Source organism: Haplochromis burtoni, unplaced genomic scaffold (assembly GCF_018398535.1).
Source record: "Haplochromis burtoni strain Fernald_Lab_line unplaced genomic scaffold, NCSU_Asbu1 Contig_81, whole genome shotgun sequence".
Taxonomy (NCBI): domain Eukaryota; kingdom Metazoa; phylum Chordata; class Actinopteri; order Cichliformes; family Cichlidae; genus Haplochromis; species Haplochromis burtoni.
Window position 1 is genome coordinate 2,045,083 of NW_024582442.1, and position 14,286 is coordinate 2,059,368.

A 14,286-nucleotide genomic window follows, 5' to 3' on the forward strand; every position below is an offset into this window, starting at 1 on the left:
GTGTGTGTGTGTGTGTGTGTGTGTGTGTGTGTGTGTGTGTGTGTGTGTGTGTGTGTGTGTGTGTGTGTGTGTGTGTGTGTGTGTGTGTGTTCTGCATGTTTGTTGCACTTAAATGTTTCAGATCATTCAGATTTTTTAAAATTATTTCTTTCATTATGAGAACAAAGTTATCCAAACCTTTACTGCCCTGTGTGAAGAAGTAATTGACCCCTACACCTAATAAACGGTTGAGCCACCAGTGACGACAAGAACTGCAATCAAATGTTTGCATAAAGTAGCGATCGACTTTGACTAGCCCACACCAAAACCTTCATTTTGTGTTTTTAAGCTATTCAGAGGAGGACTTGCTGGTGCGTTTACATTGTCCAAAACAAAACGAGTTTCATGGCACAAACCCAAGCATTTCACTACATATCGTACTGTGTATGACTGTGTACGTGACAAATAAATTTGAATTTGAATTTGATGGTTTTCTGGTAGAGCAGATTTTTTTTCATAAGGATTTTTATTCATCTTTAGGCATGGGAAAAAAGTTTTTTGAACTTCATTTTTTAAACATGTACTTTTCAAAGAGTTTGTTACACGTCCACTTAGGTGGACAACATGTTTTGACTTATGAGTTTGGTATGGAGTGACACATCAGTGCCCAATGAGGTGGTTTATGTGCAAACATACCATCAACACTGACAAAAATACAAGAAAACAGCCTTTGAATACCTGTTCACTGTGGTGACCACTATGCGTGAAAGGGTTAAAGCAGCAAAGCAGCCACCATTGTTGGTAGATGTTATTTAAAAAAAACCAACAAAAACGTGTTAGTTTTATCTTCAAAAACCTCCATCAGTCCAGAGGATATGTTCTCAAACCTTGAGATGTTTTTGGCAAATGTGAGAGGAGCCTTTGTGGCTTGGAAGTTAAGAAAGAAGTTTTAAAGTATACCAATTTTCTAACTTTATTCTTTAAAATAATTTTGCAGATTGCCGCAATCAGCGCTATTAAATGAAAACGGGGGGGAAAGAGCCTTCGGGGTTGTGGTCTTTTCTGTCCGATCCCTCACAGGAACCCGAGACCTGCCACCAACAAGATATCCGACTGCTAAAGTTCTGTCCAATGAGAGGCGAGTTCTGTACCGTTCTGTCCAATCACAACGTGTCTAATACTGGTGGGTTGGGTCTGGTGGGCTGGCACCGCAGAACCAGCGGATCTGTTCTTCGTTATGTTTTTCAGTGTCGGGTGGAGTCTACATCCCGTCGCATCCCTGCGGGCAAGGAGGAGGATTTATCCCCCCCACCATTACTTTTTTAATTGACTGTTTCTTACTGCCAGACATCGAAATACTCCAAAAAAGATGACCACGACAACCACCTTTCAAGGAGTGGAGCCTGGTGCTAAAAGTAGTTCCAGGTAAAAAGGAGCCGAAAGCCTTTTCACGGAGGAACAAAAGAAGTAGGATGCGGGCAAAGCCTCTCAGCTAGCAAACGCCTCTTTTATTCGTTTTTGCTCAAAGACAGCTTGCTACAGAATATCACAGGCTGTGTTAGCCCGGTGGTGGTTGGCGAGGGATTTTTCTGGATTTAGCTAAACTGTCACATAATCTAGCTAATTAAGATAATCTTATTGGGTGTCTGATGCACCATACCCTTTAGCTACACGAAGTTAGTGAGGTTAGCATGCATGGGTTTCGGAAACAAACTGCTCGACAGGATCTTTTCCACATTTCTGTTTAAGGAGAAGTGGACAAAGCTGCCTAAGCCTAACGTCAGCTCCCCGCTGGCTGCTCTAGACTGCGAAATAACTTTTTTTAATAGTTCAAGTCACCACTTTTTTTCTTTCCTTCCTTCTATGGAAGGAAAGATCTGTGAGTGTGCTGCTCTTGGAGTTGTTAACGTCTTGTTAACTTGTTCTTTTTTGTTGCATTTTATCTAACAAAACAAAAAGAAAGAAAGAAAAGAAACGATAGAGTCCATTTGATTGATTACAGGAAAGGTCGCAGACTAGACTGCGGTCTGCTTATGTCATCATCTCTTGAATTTTGGTTCAAGGAAGTTTTAGGGAAACTCATTAAGCGGGGTCGCGAGCCTGATGCCCGGTTTTACACTCAGTTTAAGAGTCATCCTCCAAGCATGCGCTGAGTCTTTTCCTGTAAGTGATGATGCGTGTCGGCTTCGTGCATTCCTCCCTTTTTTCCTTTTTCTCTTTTTTCTTACAGGGAAGAGTGCAAACCTTAAAATTATGGCCGCCTTTATAACGAGGCATGATTTCAGGGCGTGCTAGAGATTTTTATACTGCCACTGTTAGCCCTTGCTGAGTCTGAGTGAGCATGTCAAATGTCGGTCAGTCCGCATGCTGCTTTCGGATGATGCAGGGGGCTTGGGTGGGGGCTCTGAGCTAGCTAAGCCTGTAAATCTTTCCTTAGCTCTTCTGCCTTTTCCCCCTTAAAGCCCCCTTTAGCGAGCTGCTGGTCATTTCTGCTTCTGGACGACCAGGTAGATCAGTAGAGCAGCAGCTTGAATTAGGCTAAAATCAAAGGCCTCCTATCCTGCCTTATCAGACATGCCATCTTTGGCTCTGGATCTTAGCAGTATCCTACCCAGCTTCACCTGCCTTAAAGTGGCCTAAGGCTTCCAAACATGACTGCCATTTCACTCATGTTATTTGCAGGTTCATTCTAGGGTGGGGTCTGCTGCCAGCCAGCTCAAAGCTTTCCCCCACCGTCGCAATCTGTGTGTGTATGTGGAAAGCATGAGCTCATCCTCTCTGGCCGGGAGGTGAAGTCTGGTTTAGGCATTATATGTTGTCACAGCCAAGAATTAAATGTGCAAATTCACGTTGTTGTATATTGGGCTGTGTGAGATGTTTTTTTTTGTTTTTTTTCCCCCCCTCGTCTTGGTTGCTTTCTTTGTAGCTGTGCTTCAAGAGCAGAGTGTTTTTTTTTTGACTCCCATCTGCCTGCCTGGCCCTCGGACAGCTGCTCGGTGTGTCAGCTGGTGACTTTAGGGGGCTCCAGGAGAGGAGAGTTTGCTGGTGGAAAGAAGGAAAAAAAAAAAGAAAGAGGGAGGGGTCCAGCAGTGGCTCTGCAAGCACCTCGGTGTCTGTCGTCCACCCCAGCTGCCCTTGAGCACAGCGAGGAGAAAAAGGGTTTCCCTACTCGCTGTTGAATTCCTTTTGTTCGGTTCATGGTGGAAGAAAGTCTGTGGAAAGTAGGCTTTGTTTGTCATCTGTGTATCTGGATCCTGGCTTTCTGTGCTGTTCTAGAACAGTCCCAATATTACATGACCTATATTTAGCGTAAACCTCAGACCTTTCACTTCCATTGTGCGATTGTGACCAAAATAAACGTCAGATTTGATGAATAAATGCGATAATTGTGTAATTATTCCCCCTAGAAGCAGACACAAGCCCTCATATGTCACTGCAAAGGAATCTGCGCTGAAGAGAGGCAGCAGCTAGCCAGCTAACTCTGTGATTATATGCGACTGGAGTCAGCTGCAGGGCAGAGATTGGGACTGTCTGTCTGACAGGCTGACAGCCGGGGCTTAGAGAGTGGGGGGACCTTGCTGGTATCTCTCATGGTTTTTTGTTTTTTTTCCCCTTTCTTTCTTGTGTGGTATGTTTATAAAAGATTTAGGGTGGAGTAGAGAGAAGGTTGCATGTAGCTTGGGGCTACCTCATGTTTTATTTCACTATTGATTTTATCTTCTTTTTTTTTTTTTCCTATTTTTGCGCTGTGTATCTGATCAGTGGTGTGTGACGTGAAGGCCTTGTGTTGCAGTTTGAAGCGAGAGGTTATGGAGCGGCGGGGGGGGGAGAGGAGCATGGTAGACGGGGTGTCATTCCAGCTGACGTCAAAATTGTGTCATTTTGTTGCTTCTAAGGGTACTACGACCGCCGGGTGGGGACTCCAGCTTCTCCTTTGGCACAGATGACAACACAACGCCCCAGCGCAAGAACAAGATGGCCTCCAGCATCTTTGCAGAACCTGATGACCCTCACGCTCATCGGAGGAACAATCCACCTAGTAATTCACTCTAACATTTATTTCTTGATTGATGGAATTTCCATGTGACTGTATCAGAGCTAAAATCAAGGTTTACAGGTTTGATTTACATGAAACTGTGGTTTTACATCAGGGAGCTTGTATAAACAGACACGAAGAGCAAGTTCTATCTTGCAAAAGCAGACAGATCTACCAGAAGCCTTAAGTAAGCAAAAAAACCCAAAAAACCCCACACACCATGGAAGTAATTGTTCTAACTTAAGCTAGGAACAGATAGAGATCCCAAATTTTTCCGTTTGGGTTGTCAGAAAGAGCATCCCACAAGAGTAATAGCACAGAAAAAGAGAAAAATCCCCAGAGTACTACGTAAGGGTAATTCAAAGTGAGGGTTTGTTAAATGGGGCTGAGGATCAGTCCTCTATGGAAAGAAATGCGTCAGTTAAAAATGTGTCAGTGGGTGAAATTAGCGGCCCTCTGCAGCCACAGAGGACATCTTATTTTGAGTGTGCAAGAAGACGCAGAAAAATGCAGCCGGGGCCACGAGACCTGTGAGTGGCACTGTGAGTTTTCAAGGTCACCGCAAACAGCCAGAGGAAGTAGGTGAAATATTAATGTGGCCTGACAGTGCCAGGCAAGGTTTGGATCTTTTATTATGCATTGGCTTCACTGATTGTAATTAAAGATGGTCCAGTTAGTCAGTGATTTAATACATTGCATAAAGGGGGAAAAAATTCGAGCTCTGTGGCATTTCTGCAGATTTGCTTTTTAGCTCAGGGCCTCACAAGCCTGAGATCACATGTTTTCACACTGGGCACTTTGTGGAAAACTGTTTACATGGCGTATCAGATTTTCTGGGTGAGTGTGGACGATGAAGAATTTGGCCTAAAATCGTTACATCAGCCTCTGACCTCTGCAGCCAGCAGCTGCTTACAGCAAAGCCTTTTCCTGCTTGCATTGTTTCACTCTGGGTCAAGTTGAGGAGAGCCTACCACAGCTGTCCCACTTTAACGGATGCAACTGGATGAGGAGGATATAAAGTTCTGCTTGAATGACCAAGGTTAATAACAATATAAAGCCTTATAAGCATTGTGCGATCTATTATGTGGCCTGTGTTTGAACCCATGCTGCAGATGAACAGGTTTCATTGTTTGCTTTGGCGTGCAGCCATGTGTACATTTTTGTTTTGTTTTGTTAAGATCAAATACACCTTTTCATGTCTCGACCATCAAGAGCCACTTTGTAAAGTATTTTTTGCCTTTGGGCAATTTATAAGTTTAGCTATGATAGCACAGCCTCAAACGACCTTAGAAACATTTGACAAAATAAGAGCACAGAAAACAAGCATGGATTAGCTGCTGTAAGCGTTACTTTAAACAAGAGATGGTGGCGCCACAGTTTTCAGAAAACAAAATAAATGGAGCGCTGTCCTCATGGCTAAAACTAGGAGGTGGGAGGGCGGTGGGGGTTTTCCCAAGGTAGTCCTTTAATGTCTGAATCTGATTCCTCACTTTCATTGTGTGTCTTTTTACTAAGTGGCAAATGTAAGAAAAAAAACTAAACTTGTTTATTTAAAAAAAAAAAAGTAACTTATTTTTGTTTTAATTATACTTTGATGGTTTTCTTTTAAAGATTTGTCTTGTATTCTGTTTTACTGACATAGAAGCAGGTTGTTGTTCAGCCAGGATGTTCCCTAGGATTTTAAAGGGGACCTATTTTTCTAACTTTCAGCAATATTCATTATTCTAATTCTTATTATTATTGTGGTTATACCAGAGAAATGATCATTATTTAACTTGTATTGGGGTTCGTTGAAGCCTCTGGGGTCATCCACTGTCTGAAAGTTCTGTTAGTTCCTTCCTCGTTTCCTTTAAGCTGCCTTTGTTCTGATTGGTTGGAACTTACAAATGGCAGGTGAGGCTTCTTGGCCCACAGCCAGAGCCATGTGTCTGAGATGACCATATTAGGTATGTTGGCTCTCTTTGAAGTCATAAAGAGCCAAGAATTGAAGAGGAAAAAAAAAAACTACTGACCTCATTATGGTCATGTTTATGTGAGAAAATAAGAAAATGTATGGCAAGTAAAATTTAATTTAAGGTTTAAAGATACCAAAGCTGTGGGTATGTGCAAGTAACCTCAGCTTCTGACCACATGAGTGCTTACATGAAATAAGAGGGGGAAAACGAAACTACCATCAGCCGCATGATTGCTGTTGCTGTCTCAAAGCTCAGTAGGCTCAGCGTTATAATATATTTATGCCATAGACCCAGGAGATCTATAAGGTTAAGTAGAAGCCTATAGCAATGACAACATAATGCATCTCTCTGGTCCATCAATCTACTTAAATCCTCTTCCGTTTCATATTTCTTGACTGTCCAGAGAATTTATCAGACTCCTTAATGTGGAGCCGGTAATGAAGACGCGCTTGTTGAGTGCTGATTCACTTCACTCTATTAACAACAATGGCCACTCCTCTTCTTCTTTGCTTTCCGTTGTTCTCCTCATGACAAAGACGGTCTGTCCCCTCCCTGGCCCTCGGGGTTTATAGCTGTTACCTTATGTGGCTTGAGCTAGCACAGCCTGCTTCCCCACAGTGGGCCAACACAGGATTTTTAAAGCTCTTTCTGCTAAAGGAGAGTGCAGGCGCTGCAGGGTTTTGTGAGTTTTGGCATTCAGGTTGTCTGCCTGGAAGCGTTCCACTTCGTTTCTGGGTCTGTTGCAGACGCCCAAACGGATTTAGTGATGTTTCCTGTTTAGTTCCCAATGATTTTTTTTTTCTTGTCTTGTGTTATTTGAGCCTCTAATCAAGCTGATGTTTTATCAGTGAATCTGAGAAATCTGAGAAAATGAGTATTGTGATGAGCATGGTAGATTGGTGGGGCTAGAGAGATTTGGGTCTGGGGTGGCTTTGTCACTAATTGGATTAGTGTCCATATGGTATGACTGTGCTGCTCTGGAGCCTTACTCATGTTTTGCCATTTGGGTTTCCTGTTAAGCTTCAGTGTAATCGTCTGACCAAAAAAGAGGAGCGAAAAAAACCCAAACAATTAAAGGGCCATGAGTGTTAGAGTGTTAGCTTATTTTCTAAATAGTTTGAAAGCATATTTTTCTTGTCTGTCCCTTATCTGCCTAGGCGGGGCGCCTACAGGAACCCTGTGCGGCGAGCCGTCGGCCCCGCTGAGGCGAGTACAGCAGCCTCTCCTCTTCCCCAAGAACCCTGAGCCGGAGCTGACCACCATCCACAACTCTGGGGCTGCCTTGGTCTGGAATCAGAGACGAGAGGTACCAGCCGTCCATCCTTTCAAGACTTTGTTTCCAAAACAGAGCCGCAGCCAAGTACCAGGCTGAAAAAAACACTGTCATAGATTAACTTTAATTCTAAACAGTTCAGTGGAAAAAGTCATTGGGGGGGAAAGATGAGTTCACAACTGCTGCCAAGAGAGTTTTGTTAAGTCTGTGACAGAGAACAACGAAGCACGGCATCCCAGAGAGCGAGAGATGAGAGCCGCGAATCATTCGCTTCACTTTATCTAAAAAGTCACAAGATCTGCTGTCATTCTTTATTCATTTTTGTAACTTTATTTCTTTCAAGCTGTTTTTATGTGTAATTAACAGAAATGGTAAGATTGCATTAACTCGATCAGTGTAACTTGGGTCCAAAAAACCAGTTTCCAGTGGTTAGGACTGGCATTGAGCCAGCTTGTCCCCAGCGGGCTGCCGAGCTGTTAATACATTGGTGGAAACCCTGGTGTTTATCGTCTGTTTGAAACAGACCCAGGATATGTTGTTGGGTAGATATCCTCCACTGACGTTTGTAATCCCTTTTAATGTGTGAATGAGGCGGCCCTCGTTTTATCGACATGGGTAGAATCCAAATAAAGACAGGCAGAGAAAACACAACGGCCGACTCCACCTGCCAACCTAGAAACATATCACTAGGGTCAAAAATCACAGCAGTGCTGTCATTAATCATTCGCAATTACAAGTGCTTGCACAAAAGTTCCTGTATATGCAACTGCCTTGTGGATGTTCAGTATTATTTTCCTGGCAGCATTCCTTTTCTTTTTTGGGTTTGTGGTTGTATATAAAACGCTTCTTCTCAAACGAAGAAACGTTAGCAGAGGAGCCAGGTCGGGGAGAGATGTGACATTCCTGTCTTGTGTTTTCATTGCAGGTTGAGAACGGCCAAGAACAAGGAAATGATGGTAAGTGTCTTGAGCACTTGGGTGTTTTTATAAAAAGGCTCTCAGGTTTCTGTCACAGTCTGACTATGTCTAAACAGAACTGCATGACTTGGTCGTGAGAAGCTCCTCGGTATAGCTCTAGAACAGATCAGTTAATTTCACTCTCCCCTCTGCAAAGATCAGATTATGGCGACTGATCTGGTCTGGTATGCTGCTGCTGGCATACAGTCTTTTTTTTTTTTTTTTTTTTTTTTTTTTTTTTTTAGCATGGAGTACACACGTTCTCCCTTTCTGAGTCAACACAACGTGGGCTCTTTGATGTGGTTTTTCCTTGTCATGATGGTATGTCGGTGTGTAGTCAAGCAGCTGTTGTTTGATAGCAAGCTCCACTGAGTATGAAAAGCTTTTTATTAACCTCCAGGTGCATGTTTGCAGCAGAATTCCTGGCTCCACAGCTAATGGGAAGGTTCGACCGCATACCATAATGAAAATTAAATCAAAGCTCACTTTCTGCACGGCCTTTGAATGACTGGAATGCACGTGCGTTTGTGTGTGCGCACTTTGAAGTGTGTTGTGTATAAATATTCACAATTACATGCCATCAAAAACTTTTCAAGCACTTAAGCCAGTTCATTACTGCCCTCTAAGTTAGTTTCTTCTCCCAGCAGACGAGCCAGTAGTGCACGCTTTTGATAAGACAAGGACGAACAGAGATTAAATATATCAGCTTCTGGATCGACATTCAGCACACCTAATGTCTTTGATGTTGTCCCGAGTTAACGCTACAGGCCCTCCACACTCTGAGGGTTCAAACAGAGCACATTCAGCAGTTGAGTGTGTATTATACCTCTAAAAAAAAAAAAAAGATTTCAAAATGTTCCAAAAAGGAACATGTTGCCCTCATTTCTAAGATTTAAATGAAAGGTCTCCATGCAATGTGCTAATGTTTTTGCACCAATTCAGGCGGTAATGGATAAAAAGACGGCGATGCTTTAATGCTGTGATTTTACTCATCTAAAGAGGGCTGCCCTCAACTACTCCGCTGAGCCCACAGAGCTAAAGTGTGGAGACTGTTTTTAGCCAGAATTTGCATAAAACCAGCTTTAACCCTTTCCATCTCAGCAGTGTTCAGTGCTGATAGATGCAGCTAGCTGATAAGTTTGCTCTGGCTCCAACCAGGAGGATCATATTTATGTGTTTGCATAATTGCTTAACTGCAATACTTAAAAGAAGCGACACAGTTTGAAATCTTAGCCAACATTAAAAGTAAAAGGACAGAAGAATTATGTTTCTGCAGTGAATCTAGTTCAAGCCATTGGCACCAGTTATACCTGTGCCTGTGTCATCACCAGCGTGTAGTTATGTTTCTTTGCACATTTCATGTCTGCAGTGTAGATTTAACACAGATGTATGAATTCATTATTATCCTTATTATTTTTAATTATCATTTTGCCTGCTTTGTCAAATTTTGATAGATGTCGATTTCCTGTCATAGGGCCCAGTTTTTCCAGTGATAGAAGGATGGGTTTTGTTTGTTGGTTTTGTTTTTGTTGGGGTTTTTTAGTTTTTCAGTCATCCAAAATAATCATTTACTACTGGAGAGTCCCCTCACTCATATATTAAAAGTGGGGTCACCTTGAGCCAGTTATTGCTCCATAGTCTGTCTAAGATTGCTGACAGTAGTCCATATTTTGCTCTGGAGAGCCGCTGTGAGCTTGAGGTCCACTCCAAACTGCAACATCTGGAAAAACTGCAGAACAAAATAAGAGCCACATCACCCATTGTTGTGGTCTGCACAATAACACATTATCCCCCCTCTTTTTTTTGCTGTAGAGTATCCTGAAGATGTGCAAGATCAGCAAGAGGAGCAAGATCAGCAGCAGAAGGAGGTGCCACAGCCCTCCGACCCGTCGGGAGGTGCCAGCGCTGCTTCAGGCGGCCGAAGAAACCCCCCTGGTGGCAAGTCCAGCCTCATCCTGGGTTGAGACCAGTCAGTTTGTTTTTCTTTGGGTTTTTTTTGTTTTGTTTTGTTTTTTGAAGACAAATACCCCCAACCACCATTCTCTTCCTCCTCATCAACATCTCTGCTTCTCCCCCCCTCCTCCAACACCACCACCTTCTCCACCTCCTTCACATGCACTCGTGCCGTCACGTCCATGGACCCCCGTGTCCTCTCCCTCCACCTGCAAACCTTTTGTTTTGATCCTTTTTTCTATTAAAAAAGAAAACTGTTGACAAAAGCACTTTATGTATCTCCCCTCCCCTTTCCATTTCAGCCCATCCTGTAGCGCATTTCGCCTGCTGGGAAAGGCATGACGTTTAGCTTGTCCCTCATTCTCTCCCCTGGTGTAAATGGTAAAAAAAGATTAAAAAAAAAAGATTTGATGCGTGGATTTCTAAATACAATAAAGATTCATATTAATTTGCTGTGGCTTGTTTTGTTTTTTCTTTATTGTTATCTTGTAATAGTAGTCTAGGATAAGATATAGAAAATGTAGACATGAAAGGATCTGCTAAGTCTCCATTTCAGTGCATAGATGTCTGAAAGCAAGGCGCTGAGTATTATTTATACTCATTGTAATGGAGCCTGAAGGCAGCAGCCACAGAGAGCAAAGAAAGGCTCTGGGTCTGGAAATCTGCCCAGCCGAAAAAAGGGAAAAAAATGACTATGGCCGCTGCCAGTTATGTCAAAAGAGAAACTGCACTATCTCTTCATGACATCATACACTGGATATTTGGCTGTGGTTACAGTGTGCTTGATTTAGAGGTGTTTTTGCTCTGACTCCGACTTTTTAAAGCAAAAGTCTTTTTTCCCGAAAGGTGAAAAGTGATTCATACAAGACGTAATGTTACTTTTAGAACCCGGCCATTACCAGCACTGCTCAGAGATGGCTTTATTTGGTCTTAACCTGAGCACTTTAACTTCTTAAGCATCATTAGTAATACACAAAGCACAGAAGTAATTCTCTTAAAAAGCACTTGGTGCTTGGGGTTTTGTTAAACACATCAGACTTGTAAAATATCAGCTCTGCTCTTTCACTCCTGAATTAAATACCTCGCCTATTGTGTTCTGGTGAATTGCACCCACAGGGATTTAGAGTCGCTGGAATGCTTTTTTTGGAAAATAAAGTTGCCTTCAACTCGATTAGAGGTAGCTTTACGCATTAAGTGGTTTGAAATTTACAGTTCTGTTGTATTTGAGAAGATGTTTGTGGTATACAGTAAAAATATACATGCAATGTAATAGAACTGGGTTAAAAGTGTTTATTAACAGCAACTATGCAAGTACAGTTGCTTTTTCAGTGATTAGAAGTCCTCTCCTGGAATACAGGAAAACCTGTTTAGCTGCGCTTGAATGCAAATATCTAAAAGCAGTTCACTGGGTGAAAATACTGTTTGTACCAGATGTCAGACTGTTTCAGGATGATCAGAAGGAAGAAATAGCTCCAAAAAAGGTCCCAACTCATTACGACCAAAGTATGCAGCTCTCAACCTTGAAGCAGGCAGGCTACAGCAGCAGAAGATCACTCTATGTGCCACTGAGGATACAATTCTCATGATATCAATAATATTTGGACAAGATCACAAAAATGTTGCCTGGTCTGATGAGTCTGCTGCATTTGAATGGTAGGGGCAGAAATCGGCATTAAGAGGTTGAATGCATGGATACATCCTGCCTTTGATCAACGGGTCAGGCTGCTGTAGACACCACAGCCTACTAATGAAAGTCTAGCAGCCCGTGACTGTACGATAAGCGGAAAGGAGGCAGAGGACTGGTGAGTGTCAGAACTACCATCCAGGACGAGACAACGAACATCCATGAGGACATGAGGAAGATGACCACTTTTTCAGTGAATAGATAAGGCAGCAGAAACCTGAGACCGAAGCGGAGCAAGGAGAAGGACCATCATGTAAGGACACGTCCATGCACGGTATGTGCTGTCAAATACATCAGTGACTGAGATCCAGAAATCGTTCCAATGGCTGGACAAAGCTGGACTGAAAGACAGCACAGAAACAAGCTCTGAGCACAAGATCCATAGAGGCTGGGGTCTATCACACCAAGCAAGACCCCAGGTGCAGGCTGTGTAAAGATGCCCCTGAGACAATTCAGCACAAAACAGCAGGGTGCAAGATGCTAGCAAGCAAAGGCCGGCATAGTATACAGAAACATCTGTACTGCGTATGGCCTGGAAGTCCCGAGGTCAAAATGGGAGACACGCCCTAGGGTGGTTAAGAATGACAGAGCCAGATGGACAAAGTGGTGATGGCTAACCACCTGGACATAGAAGTGGAAGACAAGCCGAGGAAGATAGCTGTCATGGTATATGTAGTGATACCAAGTGATAGCAACATCAGAGAAAAAGGACGATTAGAAGCTCGAAAAGTACCAAGAGCTGAGAGAAGAGCTCAAGGAGATGTGGACGGTGAAGGCAACAGTGATCCCAGTGGTAATCGGAGCACTCAGTGCAAGAGGGGAATTTATAAACACACATACATAGAACCCATGATTCTGAGCCATGAGGTGCTAGAAACATCACTACCTGTAATGATCCCTTCTAAACATACGGGAGGATACATTACAGCAGCCCGCCTTGATTGAATGGTGGTCTGTTGTGGACTCGATGACTCTTTCTAAGCCTCTTACTATGAATCCGTGGGGGTCTAGAAGGCAGATCCTTCTGTACAGATCAGACACGATTAATCAGATCTTTACTCACTGACTTGAAGTTTCTGGCTTTCAGAGCACGCTTCAGCCATAACAGACAACAAAAATGGGTCATTTTAAAGTTTATGGCGACCACACCAGAGTATTTGAGGCTAGTGTGTTTGCTGGGCCCACCTGATTAACCAGACTACAACATTTTAGTGAATCGCTCGTATCTACGCAGGTCTACGACCTGAATACAAGTTATCAAGATTATTTCGAGCATTTCTGACAACGCTGGCTCCTTCAGAGCCAAACCGTGAGCTGTTCGTAGAGTTCTGCGGCACAGAGGTATGTTTCAGCCCTCATCTGCCAAGAAAGGCATGCACGGGTCACTCAAGATCAGGAAAAGAACTTCCTGCCCTGGAGAAATGCCAGGATGCCGGAGTGCACTCAATGAAGGCTTGTTTTCTCTAAGTGCTACATCCACAGGGAAAGTCCTGTGCTTTTTATTACAGCCTATCACACAGAATCAGCCCAGATCCTTGGTGTTTTCCACAGTTTACTTCTGATGCACATATGACCACCGGTGGGAAGTAACAAGACACAATTCAAGCACTGTCTTTCAATCTGCTGTGCACTCATTTAGATATTTCTTCCACCACATATTTCTAATGACTTTTGAAGCATAGACAGTGACGTTTAACAGTTTATAAAACTGAGTCATGCTGCAGAGGGTTAGATTGTGACAATGCAGTGTGTTAGTGCATAAATACTAATGATAAAACAACACATGTAATAATAATTCTTCAGGTGCTTTGAGATTATAATATTTACTAATACTTCTATCAGATTTTCTCATGTAGGATTCCTGCATTTTCTTACCTGTACATTCCTGCTTCTACAAACAAGAGGTGCTCATACTTCATAGACCCTTTAGAAATACACTCATTTGGAGTTTGCGTTATTTGAGTCATAGCAAAGAAAAACTGCAGCGTTGTGGTTCACCCTTTTTTTCTCCTGGTCAGCGGCTAATCAGTAAAACTGCTTTGGAAACAGACTCCCCTTTCTATCCCCCCCGATCATCCTACTAATCTTTATAGAAAGACGGGAGATTACATTTTCCTCCCCCACAGCCATATGCCAACTTATTTAACTGATGCCTGTGATGAATGTTTCAGCATCCTTGCTCATTTGCAACTTAAGTGTATTGACAGGACCATTAAAGCATGTGCAGTCCAGATGAGGCCTTCCTGTGTCTCGGGAGGATCCGAAAGGCTGCGTGAGCACGGAAGCAGATTGGGAAAATGAGGTGAGTCATCTCTGAGTGACAATCAGGCAATCAATACCTCCGTGCAGTCATACTGGCCTGACTCAGCAACCTTTCTAGGCTGCTTAAAGGAAGATTGTGCGATTATCACAAAACTATACATGGAAGAGCCGATTAAAGGTGCTGAGCT

General features: G+C 43.0%; 1 protein-coding gene across 1 annotated transcript; it reads left to right on the top strand.

Moving 5' to 3' along the window:
• Positions 1–1,178: 1,178 nt before the first annotated feature.
• Positions 1,179–10,605, top strand: jpt1 (Jupiter microtubule associated homolog 1). The gene is made up of 5 exons (XM_005925484.1): positions 1,179–1,404; positions 3,876–4,018; positions 7,128–7,276; positions 8,169–8,199; positions 10,012–10,605. The coding sequence occupies exons 1-5, from the start codon at positions 1,349–1,351 to the stop codon at positions 10,161–10,163; spliced, it is 531 nt and encodes a 176-aa protein (XP_005925546.1). The 5' UTR covers positions 1,179–1,348; the 3' UTR covers positions 10,164–10,605.
• Positions 10,606–14,286: the final 3,681 nt, after the last annotated feature.